This window comes from Anopheles coustani, chromosome 3 (assembly GCF_943734705.1).
Source record: "Anopheles coustani chromosome 3, idAnoCousDA_361_x.2, whole genome shotgun sequence".
Taxonomy (NCBI): Eukaryota; Metazoa; Arthropoda; class Insecta; order Diptera; family Culicidae; genus Anopheles; species Anopheles coustani.
Window position 1 is genome coordinate 928943 of NC_071288.1, and position 12291 is coordinate 941233.

Genomic DNA, 12291 nt, shown 5'->3' on the forward strand with positions numbered 1-12291 from the left:
CCTGGGTCTGATTCGCAGTGGCAGGCAGGCTTATCCTTCGTGTTAGAATGTGTTTATTTGCTTATCTTGACATTTGAGGAAGGTGGTATTTGGCTTTTGAAGATTGAAACCGTATCTGGTTGTTGCAGATGAGCTGCATGCAAATTGGGGGAGGTTAATCTTACTTCGACATGTATAACATTGTGACTGTTTTTGTGCGAACGGGTAAGGTATCGCAGTAATGCGTTCTTTGGTGACTTTTGATTTTACAGGACGCCTACAGACACACAAACACGACAGGATGAAGGTATCGCTGTACATGATTCTAATCTCCATATTGCTCAGCAAGCATTATGTGCTATCTCATATCATCAGAGTAAGTGAGGATTTTCTCCTTGGTTTTGGATCCCCTTCGATTTCTTAGTAATTCCGTTCCCAACTATAATCCACAGAAACGTCAGCTCTTCAGGGAGCAGGTATTGCCGCATGCGGGCGGTAAAATACCGGACTCGGCGTTCCTAACCGACCGACTGGCCCTCAATCGGCTGCAAAAGGACGGAATCGCCGTTCCGGATGGAGTGCTGCTGGAACAGCGTCAGTATCAGGTGTTTCCGCATCAGCATCGCACGGCACGGCCCACGTTCCGCGTGGTGCAAACGCCCGATAATCGATACATATCGCCGGAGGGCGAGTATAGCCACAACACGCTGGCGACAGTCGATACGACGTACTCGATTCCGTACTCGGGTGACAAATTGCTGCACCACGTGCCCAGTTACGTCGTGCCCAAAGCGCCGAATCTGAAGGAGTTGCGCATACCGAACTACGCGGTGTTCAATTTCGATTACAAAAAGAAGAAACCTTACGCGGGGGGCCCGGCCGGTCTACCGAGGCACCCCTTGCCGCCATTGGCCACGTTCAACCATCACCCGCTGAAGCTGGATGGTCCGTGGCCGCACCAGAGATTACCTCAAGATTTTGTCAGCTTCCATGCAGGTGTGTCGTGTTGTGTATTGTAATGGGTTGCATACTTTTAGGCGTTTTTCTCACCCGACTTTCGCTCGCCGTTCCATTCCGCAGCTGTAGGTAATGGGCTGAATTACCCGCCAGCAGCTCACACACCGGGTGGAGCTACGGTTGGTGACCATGCAGCAAAAGGAGGGCCGAGCGGCTGGACCAGCGGATGGATCCCCACAACCGGTGGTGCATCGGGAGAGTCGTTTGCAGCGGTAAGCATGTTGGCGTATAAAACGGTCGGCGTTAAAATCAGTGTCGCCTCGTTGAGCCGAATCGTTTTCGCGTCGTACTCGCGAATCGTATCATTCAATTATTCTGTCAACGTCCGTTTCCGTAGCAACCGGTTGGCAGCTTCGAGGACTACTACAGTCAGCTGGACGAGAAGCACCGTTTCTACCGGAACGCTGGCGAGGTAGCGGCAACGCCCAACGGAGCCAAAGGCCCCAAACGGGGCGCTATTTTGCAGCGAGGCCGTGAACGTGGTCATCCGCAACGCCATCACGCTTAAAATTGACTTTCAGGACCTACCGTTCCGCTCGTAGTATCCTCGCGTAGGATGTTTCGATGCTCGCTCACCCATTTCAACGTACATTAGACATAAGGACGATGCGGGCGCGAGGCAAACAACTTTTGGTCTTTCAGGGGCTACCTGGAACAACCGATGCGGAGATTAATAGAGTGATTGACGGAATCAAGCGCCATAGCAGCGTTGGGCAGGCTGGACGAGTCGGAGAGCTGTTGGACAATGAGCCCTTGATGATGATGATGAGTAGATAAAGGGACCCCAGAGCTAGGCATAAAAACACGAGCGCATGATACAAAGGAAAACTGTACAAGACGGAAGTGAGAAATAGGTAATATAATAAAGCACTGAATGGAGATAAGTATCAACTTCTCCGAAACGCCTACAAATTGGCGAAGGGCCAGGGATGAAAGTTGAGAAGGTGCCATTCGGCATGGATTTCATTCTCGGAAGAAATTTCCTTCCTCGTTTTGATCGTTCATTTTGTGTCCGACTTTTCATTTTTCTGATGGCATTATTTTCCTCCCGTAACTCCATAGAAACCGTTTCTGAGTTTTTTTTTAAATGTGATAGAAATTTATGAGGCTTTTTCGAACCACAATTCTCGTGCGTGTTTGCTAGATAAAGTGAATATATGAGGAAGTCGAAATGAATTCGTAATGGCATAATGGTATGCAAAATATTGCAAGAATCTAAACAAGCACAAGATGTTGTTTCATTGGTACGAGGCATTTCACTTCATTCTGCACAGGATGGCTAAAAAACTGAGCATTAAAACTAGCTAAAGAGTTGTGTCCAATTGGACTGCTGTAGTCGGTGAAAGTAAATCTTATTCACCATCCCAACGTACGCATAAGTCACGCCACTCGGTCGGGTCGGTTGCGATTACACGGGAAAGATAAACGGCAGCAAGATAGCGCGATTCTAACAACGAAACAGTAGATTTTCTTGCGGCACGACCCAGTACGAGCATTAAGAGGTTTCGACAGTCGTATCGGGGTGCCAAACGAATGAATAATGAAGAGCCAATAAACCCTTCACCTGGACGGATGCACGTCTCTCGCAGGGAGCTGATAAGGGCCCACCTCTCCATCTCACTCGGCCTTAGTTTGAGGGCTTGTTAAGTTGTCCTTAAGCTTTGCATTTATCATCGATTCGTCCGGGCGCTGGTGTTAGGTAATGAAATCAATTTAGTTTTGCGTTAAATATTCATGGATGTCAAATTGAAATTAACGACTATGGGCTGCTATCGGCATTGTTTGCCTGCCGATGTCGACCGTGTAAAAGAGTACACTTTGGCACGTGTTTCCCAGGACAAAAACACAGAAACACAAATACACTTTGTGTATTTGTGCTGCGCAGCCGATGTTGAAAAACAAACGGTTTTACTGGAAAACTATCCCAAGATTGGCACGAGGCACGAGAGTTCCTGAAGGAAATGAGTTAAAGCTCCGAAAAAGGGTCACAATTGGTTGCTTTTCAAGGGTTTCGGTTCGCACCAAACCATTTGTTTCTGGAGCGAACCGAAGGTGATGTTAGGCAACGGAAACTTGGGACGTGATGTTGATTAGAAGAAATTTCAGATTGTTTTAGTGAGGATTGCTTCGAGGAGTGGGCTTCAATCAAAGGACGGAGTTTTCGAAATGTTTCAGAGTGAAACAAATGATCAGTCACAATCAAGCGGACGAAACAATGGTCAAGTGTCCTTAGCTGGGATGAAACCACAGAGCAAACGAAATGAAAGTTTTTGCTTGTTAAGAGTGAATTTTGCACTAGAGAGGAAAGAAAAAGGCAAAAAGGAGAAAGAAGCAAACAGGTCATTTTCTCTGCAGCACGACCGTCCCATAGACTTTCCTTGTGAAGATGGACGATTGTTTTTCGCTTCCGCTTCCTGTCAGGATGAACTTCCGGGACGGAAACGTCGGTGGGACCAGGACGCCTTTGCCGTGGAAAACTATTCACAGAAACAATTTATCACCAGTTAATTTTGCTCTTTTCTCTTCATTTGCTCGGGATGAATGTTTGTTTTGCACTGCGAAAGTGCAATCTGTTTGGATCTGCGAGTGCAAGAAAGATGGACGGCCTCGTCGGAGTGGGTGGCGGAGGTGAAGACCGGCTACTGAATCCCAGATAATGATGCTGTTGATGGTAACGATGATAAAGAAGCCGTTGCAGTTGTAGGCTGCATGCTAAACTTCCGACAAACTCTCAGGTGAGATAAATGCAGCAGGACTTAAGCAACCGGCTTTCGCAGAGGAGGGCCGTCGGGTTTAGTTTGGCTGGTTGGAGCCGAGGGCGGTAAATGATTGTAATCCGGTGTTTGGCCCCATCCCTAATGTACCTTCGCTTGGTGCATTAGCATATAATTTACCCCCTCCCGGGTCTGGGTGTTGGAAGAGAGGAGTGCTGCTCGCTCAAGGTTTTTGGGCTTCCAATGTGCTGTTCGACATATTTATGCGCAGGTTTATCATCATTAAAAACAGATTTAATCATGTTTATTTAATTGTTAAGGGAATAATTTATAATTACCCTTGATTCGCTCATTAGCTGCCTGCGTACGAAGTGCGTACTGTTAGCTCATGAGGCCTTTTTTTGTGTGTTGTTTGAAGCCGTTGCGTAAATCCGGGTGGAATCACTTTCGCAATTGAAGTAGCCACCCCACCCCCAAAACCGCTTTGGCCGGAAAGCTCAAACCGTGCCATATTCGGTTATGGCGCAATTATGCCGTTGTTAATGGAAATACAAATTTTAAAAATTTCAATGCTTTTGATCTTTTTCTGTTCATTTTGCTTTTGTCTCGCTCTGCATTAACGGCATCACCGTGAACAACGTCCGGTTTTCAGTTTGGTGGACTTTTCGTTCGTTTCGGTTTGTGTTTTTCCGTTAAGAACAACCCATTTGATCCCAAATGCCACAAACTGACGCGTTAATGAGCGGGTACAGCAGCAGTAGCAGGAAACTTCCTGTCCACTTTGTGGAACTTTTCCAGCGCAGAAACTCACACCGCAGATTCGAGAAATCGGAGTTTCTGATAGTTTCCAATGAAATTGCTTTCACTTTACTCGATTAAGTATTAATGTACTGAATTAAAATTAATTTAAAAGTTTCTCAACGGAAGTTGACCTCTCGAGGCCAGTGAGGGGACGCTTTCTCGCGACTAGAGTTCATTTTTATCTTTCTAAAGTTGACGCAATTAAAAATCGTTAGTAAGTAATATTGAAAGCATGGATTTCATAACACTTCTTTGGATTCTATACTGCTATGGTGAAATTGGATCTCTTATCATTTTCTTTTCCAGCTTCTTATAATTCAAGTAGATCTTATTAAAATTATCGATGTTTGCTTACTGATTTTTAAACCAAGATTTGATCTCACTTTGTTTGCGTTTTTGTACGACTAGCTTCGGATTTGCGGTTTTCGCCGTTCATAAAACCTTACGTCGAGCGTGCGACATGGGTGATATTGAAATAAATTTTATGTCGCGTCCAACGACTTGTCCCAATTTGTTGGGATTTTTTCTTGCTTCTTCGGCTACCCAATGCGCCAAGGTTGTTCGCTACCAAATGTCGCTATCATTTGGCGATCGGGTAAAAGAAGGGATGTAAAACGTTTGATTTTACTGAAGGTCCCGCGTCAGAGCAGGTCGAGTTTGTAGCAGTTGTTTGGTGAAATGTAAATGTGGTTGTTTTCAATAGAACTAAAAGGTGAAGTGAGGTTTCTTCTCTCCGCTTTTTTCAACCAAAATGATTTCAAATGGTATGCACGGTTGGACAGAGTTGTAAAGCTCACTGTTTTATCAGGTAATAAAGAAGGGAAAAAGCAGATTCTTTACATCAAGGTACAAACATAGGCAAAGGGCTGAGAAAATTACACTGAGAAAAGACTGATTAAAAAATAAACGACCCCAAGTGCTCGCCGGGTCGTTTCATGATGGAAAAAAGGGCACACAAACAAAGGTTGTTATTTACGCCTATCGGGAAAACGGTAAGCTTGAGCATCATTTTCCTGGTACATTGCCATACAACAGCAAGGATGGGTAATTCAAAACAATGCCATCTAACAGGCTTGGGATACTAAGAAGGGAAGGGAAAAAATGATAAATTATAGCTAGACTCTGCCTCGTTGTTGGGCTTCGCCAAATAAATGTTGGCCCAAAAAAGTGTCCACCATCGTCGTTGTCAAGAGAGGGCGGGTTTTCAGTCCATCAGTGAACCTTCAAACCGGGCGTTTGCATAAGCAGAAGCAAAAGAATGAATTGATGGAAGCGCACATGTTACCCGTTACGCTTGCCTGTAATTTGACAGATTATCATCGACACTTTGTCGAGGATGTGCTTGACGAGGACGAAGACAGCGACATTAGGTCCATCGTCCGACCATTTTTCGCTCATTTTCCATGCATCCCCGATCCGATGTACGATGCGTGGGCCGTGTGCTGCGGACGACAGGTTTTCCGTCCGGTGTCGCTGTATCGCTGGAAAATTCAATCATCTTGCATCTGCCGGAATGCAGAATATGGAGCATTCTTCACACCGGAAAGCGGAGTATGCTTCAGCACCAGACTGGTGACAATATTTTCTCACGCCGCCACCTCATTCCAACGGCCGCTTGCGGCCCTTTTTCCAAGGATATCCCTCAACACTGGAGCACGTGTTCAATGATCTCAAAATATTGCCCTTCTCCTTCGGCTCTAACTTTATCCGCCCATCTTCGTAACGCTCGCGAAACGCAAGCAGAGGCTGCTCAGCTCGTCGAGGGTTTGAAGAAAACGAAGCTCTGCCACATCTTCCATCCTTGAGCCTTGCAAGGTCTCGGGTGCGTGCCGGTCTTGGTGCGTACTTCTTTGGCTAACGATGCCCTCTGGTGTCATTCGCGGCGACTGCGTTGTTTATGAGTCACACGATAAAAAACGGTAATAAAATTACACACACACACAGTCACGAGGCGGTGTGAGTAGCTAGAGTTCTGTGGTTTAGGTGCTGCGAAAGGTGGTTCTGGGCTTACGGTTTTCTTCCCCCCGCTTTTCATCTCATAAACTCAGAGTAAGAAAGGCCATATTTTTGCTTTCCATCGTCCATATTTAAAGAGCTGCTAGCAGCTGTTTCGTTTATTGGCCAAGGTTGGCGAAAGCAATGGGTGTTTTACTATTTATAGACGTTTCCTTTTTAAATTTTTCCTATCAACTTCAATGAGTTTTGGATACACAAGGAAAAGGTTTTTATTTTTATCCGTTTCACAAATACGTGCTAGACGCCGGCAGTTTATGTGAAATTTCGATTTATGGAATATTTTCAAATAAATCTCATCGACTACTCTGTTCTCGCCGCTTCATTGGCCGCTGGATGGAGCAGATTGAAAGCTATATAAATAAAATTAGCACCCTTGTGTGTGGGTTTTCCACAAAAATGGCCCCTGACTCGGTCACCATCGTGTGAATTTAACGAGCCGAAAACGCGACGTATTGACCTGATTTCCCTGGAACTGTTAGCTCGTCGTATCAAAAAAGGTCCTGATCCTGATATTCTGGGAAGGTTTGGGTAGCAGGTTTCAAATATGTTCAGTAGTTATCTTTACCATTCTCGGGAACCAACATAAAGTAGCGTCCAATTCATAGCTCATTGAAAATCACCGGAAAATTTGAGTTAAAATTACGAGCTAACGGATCTCCCGGGACTCATGGCTTTGCCATGGCCACCAATTGTAATCACGTTCGCGGGAAGGCGCCACTTCATTGTAAGCTTTCCCTGCTACTCCTGTGCATTCTGGCCGTGGCCAGCTTATCACCACGTCGGAGGTTGAGATTGCCGGGCGAGTGAGTAATAACTTTTATTTATGCTCCATTCTGTAATCTCCAGCGGGTAGGCAACAATTAATTCTGGTTTTTGCAATTTTCCACCACCACTCCCGGGATGGGTCCCGGGTTCATAGGAGGAAAATGTGGATGTGGGGAGAGCAAAAAAAAGAAAGAAGAAAACGCGTTAAAACAAACCACTCGATGGCCGTTGGGGAGAAGGAAAGCACCGTCGGGGTTCTTTCCTCTCGTCTTAACTTCGACCCAAATTCACTCACCCAGCACTGTTGTCCGAAGACTCCCTTGAGGCGCGGCTACAATGAGAAGTTATCAAGCCCACAGCACTCCAGTGAGGCACTGGTGAAGACAACCAACCTTCCGCCATCCGACGTTGAGGCTGCATCTCTCGGGAAAACTGAAATCCCTCTTTCGCCCGTTCGCCTTCTTTAGCGGTGTGTATTTTTTTTCTGCCTAGGTATTGCTCACGCTTGCAGCAGCGGGCGCCATTGTAAGTTTTGTTGATTATCTTGAGAATCTCGAGTGGAAAACGTCGTCACTTCCCCGCCCCCAGCTTTACCCACCGGAGTGTGCAGAACGATCCTCGATCCTCGCCCAAGAAGCATCTTGCCTGACAGCGGCGAGTTGAAGGAGTTTTGTGAAATAGTTGCAACTTTAAATTGCGCCACTCCATTCCACTTCAGGTTCGGCGTGCTACGGCATTAAGTTTTCCCTCCCCCCACACTACGCCGTTCCGAGCGCCGGGTGGGTGGCCGAAACATTCCCGTCGGGAAATCCGTCCTCTACAATTCCATTTCATCCATTTTTAGCGCGTTCCGCGCCGAAACTAAGCGTTCGGAAGGCCTGCTTCTGCTGATGCCACTGCTGAGGGCTTGTTTTATTGCTCTTGCCATTTTCCCGTACGATCAACGAAGTGGAAAACCTCGATGGGATATTACTCTCCACCACACCCCGTTTCAACCGCCGCTCCTCCTCTTTTGCACCAAAAGTTTTACGGACGACGACGACGGCGGATACCTCAATTTGGCAAAAAGGGAATGCACTTATTTCAAACGGTTTTTCCACTGGAATCGAATCGAACGAAGGTACAACGCGAGATGGTGCATCGCTGTCAGCATCTCTCCAGCGTTACTGGCCGTGTCGCCATGATCGAGGTAGTTTTATGATTTTCGTCAGCAGTTCTTGCCACGCTCAATGTTCCACTGATGGAAAACTTTCATTTGCACATATGCACTTTCCAAAAGGGAGCCACGCTCCTGCATGCAGGTAGTATGCATGGAAAAGTGAGGAAAACTTTGCCTCGCAGTGAGGAGAAGCTGATAATTTACTCGTAAAAATATTTATTGTTTGCATTCCAAATGAGAAAAGTTATTATAAATGCACGCTCCCCTGGCGATGTGTTCGTGTGTCGGAGTGAAAAACGGTTTCTTCACACATCGGTGTGAGTTATGACGAGTTGCTTCTTGCTGTTTGCCTTTTTGTCACTTTATTTCACTCTGCTTGACCATACGAGGTTTGTATCTCCCTGAGGGAAAAGACTTATTTTCTCACCTTCATTTTCGTTCGTATTACCACAGCAAACAGAACCGTCAGTTGGAAGTTCGAAACGATTACTGTGAGATATGATGGGGGTTATGCATTAATCACTAGAACTGATTATTTATGTCCGTCACAGATGATGTATCCACATTGAGAGAAAAACTTTTACGCGAGAATGGTCTTTAAAGATAATTATATTCCACAATTCCCATTGTAGCAAACGAAAATAAAATCATTGTCATTTAAATTGCTTGCTCATGTGTTTTCGTTGGCAATTAGAAATGATTACAGTCATCAGGATTGGAATTTAGTACTTAACTCTCCTGAGTGTGTAAGATTAAACTCGAAACATTATGACTGAATTAAAGGAAGCGAGAGTGTTTTCCTTTTCCCAATGATATGCTTTCTACCAATGGTTACGCTTGGGACGCAACTGTGTTTTGCATCGGTGCATTATTTTCAGCATTCCTCTAGAGGACGCCGTTGGGTGGTGTTTGAGTTGCAATCCCATAGAGCTTTACGAAAAAGCGGATAATAAAAGAGAAAACGCAAGAGCAACTTGTATTATCCGTGAAACATTCAGGCTGCAGGGAGAAGGAAGGATCTACTGACTTCGCCATCAGGAGTTTCGGACTAAACAAAAGATTTCAGTTGGTCAATCGCCATGACCAGGATGCAAACTGGTGCACGATGGTGTGATGTTAGTGATGCAATATAATGCAGTGTCATCATTTGACTCCAACATTGTTAGCAATATTTTGGGCAATGGTCATGCTAACCTTCATCTGATCATCATTCGAAGTCGGATGATGAAACGTAACCTAGAAAACTAGAGACGGTGTCTTCATTGCCAGCTGGTTACTCGTGCGTAGTTGCCAGCTCGCGAAGCTTCCAGGATGGCGTGAACTAATCTAAAGAACGTCAGCTAGCGTTGAAATGCACTTCCCAGTTGGACGACGATAAAAATTCAATCCAAATTATGATCGTTATGAAGTCGATTATTTATTTCAACTCGTTACTAGCCTCACTATGAGACATCCAGCATGTTTTTATTGATTATTATACACTTTTTATCACCATCATGGAAAAATATCTAACATCTATTAGTTCGGACTGAAATATACGAAAAAAATATTCATTTTCGGGAAAGATAACGAAGGTTTCTATCTAAACCATTTCTAATGAACGCATTGGTAGAACTAATCAGAAATTAATGATCCGTAAGGTTCACAAAACGTTTGCAATGTTCTCATCCTGGTGTTCCAGAGATTGTCTCTACCAACAAGATTCCCATCGGGTGATTGTAAAAGTTTTCTATACGATGGAGCACTCCTTCAAACGATCTCCTCCTTCCCACAATTTCCACAGCTGGAAAAATAGACTTTGTTCCGATCGGTTCCGATTGAGGAAGTGCTTAAACGTTGGGTGTGCTAAAAAAGTGGAGACAGCTGAAGGCGGGATTGTTAGTATTTTTACGATATTCAATCCGGTAGTGACTGAGTTTTTGTGTATTATTTTTTATCTTTTTCATCTGGTGACTTCCTCCACTATTCCCCCCGACGGGTGTTTTCCACTAGGATACGTTCGGTGGAAGCGTGGCGGAGCAGCTCATTTCATTGCATCTGCCGCGCTATAGAAAATCCATAAAAGAAACAGAATTGTAGACCGGGTGGGAAAGAGTTGTAAAAGTTTGAATACGTTGCTGGCCGGTTATGAGCGGTACGTCTCCATTTTTTCTGTTCATGTAACCTTTGGGAAGGAAATGCAGAAACGGCAAGGGTAGCACGTAAGGCACAGAAAATTTAACGACTCCGTTGACAACGGTTCGATACGTTTTTCTCGGTATTAGAGCGGGAAAGCGTAAAGGAGATAAAAAGAGCGAGAACCAGAACCAGTGGGCGAGATTGGGTGGAAAATCATGGGAAAAGTTTTTTCATTACTATCGATTTTCATTACTGTTTGCTAAGGATTCGGCGTTTTCGAGACTTTGGCAGTGAGGGTGTTTGAGCGAGCTCAAATTCTGTGGTCCACGAATCAGATTTCCCACCAACGGGCCCGAATACAAATGGTTGTCCGATCAAGGATGGTTTTTTTTGTAAAATAACGGGACATTTCAAATGAACGCAGGGTAAAGGGGTTTGTGAAACGCTGGGTAGTTGCCGAACAAAGTTGTTTGTGTAGGTTATAGTAATTTTTGTTTAGCACTTCAATGGAAATAACCATGATGCCATGTGAAATCACAATGCATAAACCTCTTTTGATAGGTTCATTGATTTTAAACTGTCTGTAATTTCTTTTTCTTTGAAATGAGAAAGACTAGTGGGCTCTGACATATTCTTCCTCCTTTGAATCCTTCGTGTTCCTAAAGATATGAACTTATTTCAGGTAATGGATGTTAACTATGCCGTCACGACTGAGTAACATTTTATCAATAAAATTATTGAATGAGCACATTATACTATGCTTTGTTGATATATTCAACAACTTTCAAATCCTTCCCTCGAATCTACATTTTGTTCTGGTTATTACACAATGTCAAAAGAAAGAATCCCACTTTTTTGCCACACATTTTCTTTTCCATACCCGCTGCTCGATAATCACTACTTTATCGAAGGGTAGGGATATAATTTGTTTTTTTGTTTTGTTTTCCTGCCGGAGGGTAAAAATTAATTTGTGTTAGTTTACTGCAATCGGAAATTAGCCAATTCGATGAATAAAATAAAGTAGGCTTTTTACAAAGAGAGCCTCCATTACTACGAGTGGCCATTTTGTCGGGACGGCATTCAGCTGTTGCATTTCGCTAATAAAGAGGGCATCTGAATGAGTATTTTTTATCGATTCACTTAAGCTTCGCTCGTAAATTTGTACATTTCATCGTTTGCAGCCGCCGTGTACCGTGAAAGTTATTTTTAAAGCAAAATAATTGAATTTTTACCGCAGTACAGAATGCAAAAATGTTGATTGTTCTTGTGTAATTTTTCAGGAAAGGGAAGTCAATGCACGAAAATGCGACGAGCATTTGGAAATTGTAAAAGAAAAAAGAAGGCAAGCGTAATTTGAATACAGGTGGTATTTCATTTATTTCGAATGTACTAGGCTGTTTTTTTTACTTGATCGATGCAATTTTATGTTGCAAACGGACAGGTACTCGAGTTTAACAATTCCAGATTATTCAACTTCGATATTCAATGCCTGACATATTGTTCACAATTGACATCACTCAGCTGAAGGTTCATATTTACCATCATTCATAAAAATGGAGCCAAGTGAGTGGAAAAATGGTCAGTGCTAAATAAAACCGTATCCAATGAACTGATGGTAGCATTCTTCGGTATTCCGGGAATAAACTTAGTACAAAATGCTTTCCACATCCAATCCACGCCTCTGTTCGGCTCGATCCAGCGCCTTTTATTGATTTTGTGTGC

The 12291-nt window shown here is 44.1% G+C and overlaps 1 protein-coding gene across 1 annotated transcript; it reads left to right on the forward strand.

Moving 5' to 3' along the window:
- The first annotated feature begins 280 nt into the window (after positions 1-280).
- On the forward strand, positions 281-1504 carry LOC131272062 (uncharacterized). Its single transcript, XM_058273680.1, has 4 exons — positions 281-355; positions 432-975; positions 1060-1208; positions 1334-1504. The coding sequence occupies exons 1-4, from the start codon at positions 281-283 to the stop codon at positions 1502-1504; spliced, it is 939 nt and encodes a 312-aa protein (XP_058129663.1).
- Positions 1505-12291: the final 10787 nt, after the last annotated feature.

Coding starts and splice junctions, on each gene's coding strand:
- LOC131272062 (XM_058273680.1), top strand. CDS start 281: ATGAAGGTATCGCTGTACATGATTCTAATCTCCATATTGCTCAGCAAG. Junction 356..431: donor TGCTATCTCATATCATCAGA/GTAAGTGAGGAT, acceptor TATAATCCACAG/AAACGTCAGCTCTTCAGGGA. Junction 976..1,059: donor TTTTGTCAGCTTCCATGCAG/GTGTGTCGTGTT, acceptor TCCATTCCGCAG/CTGTAGGTAATGGGCTGAAT.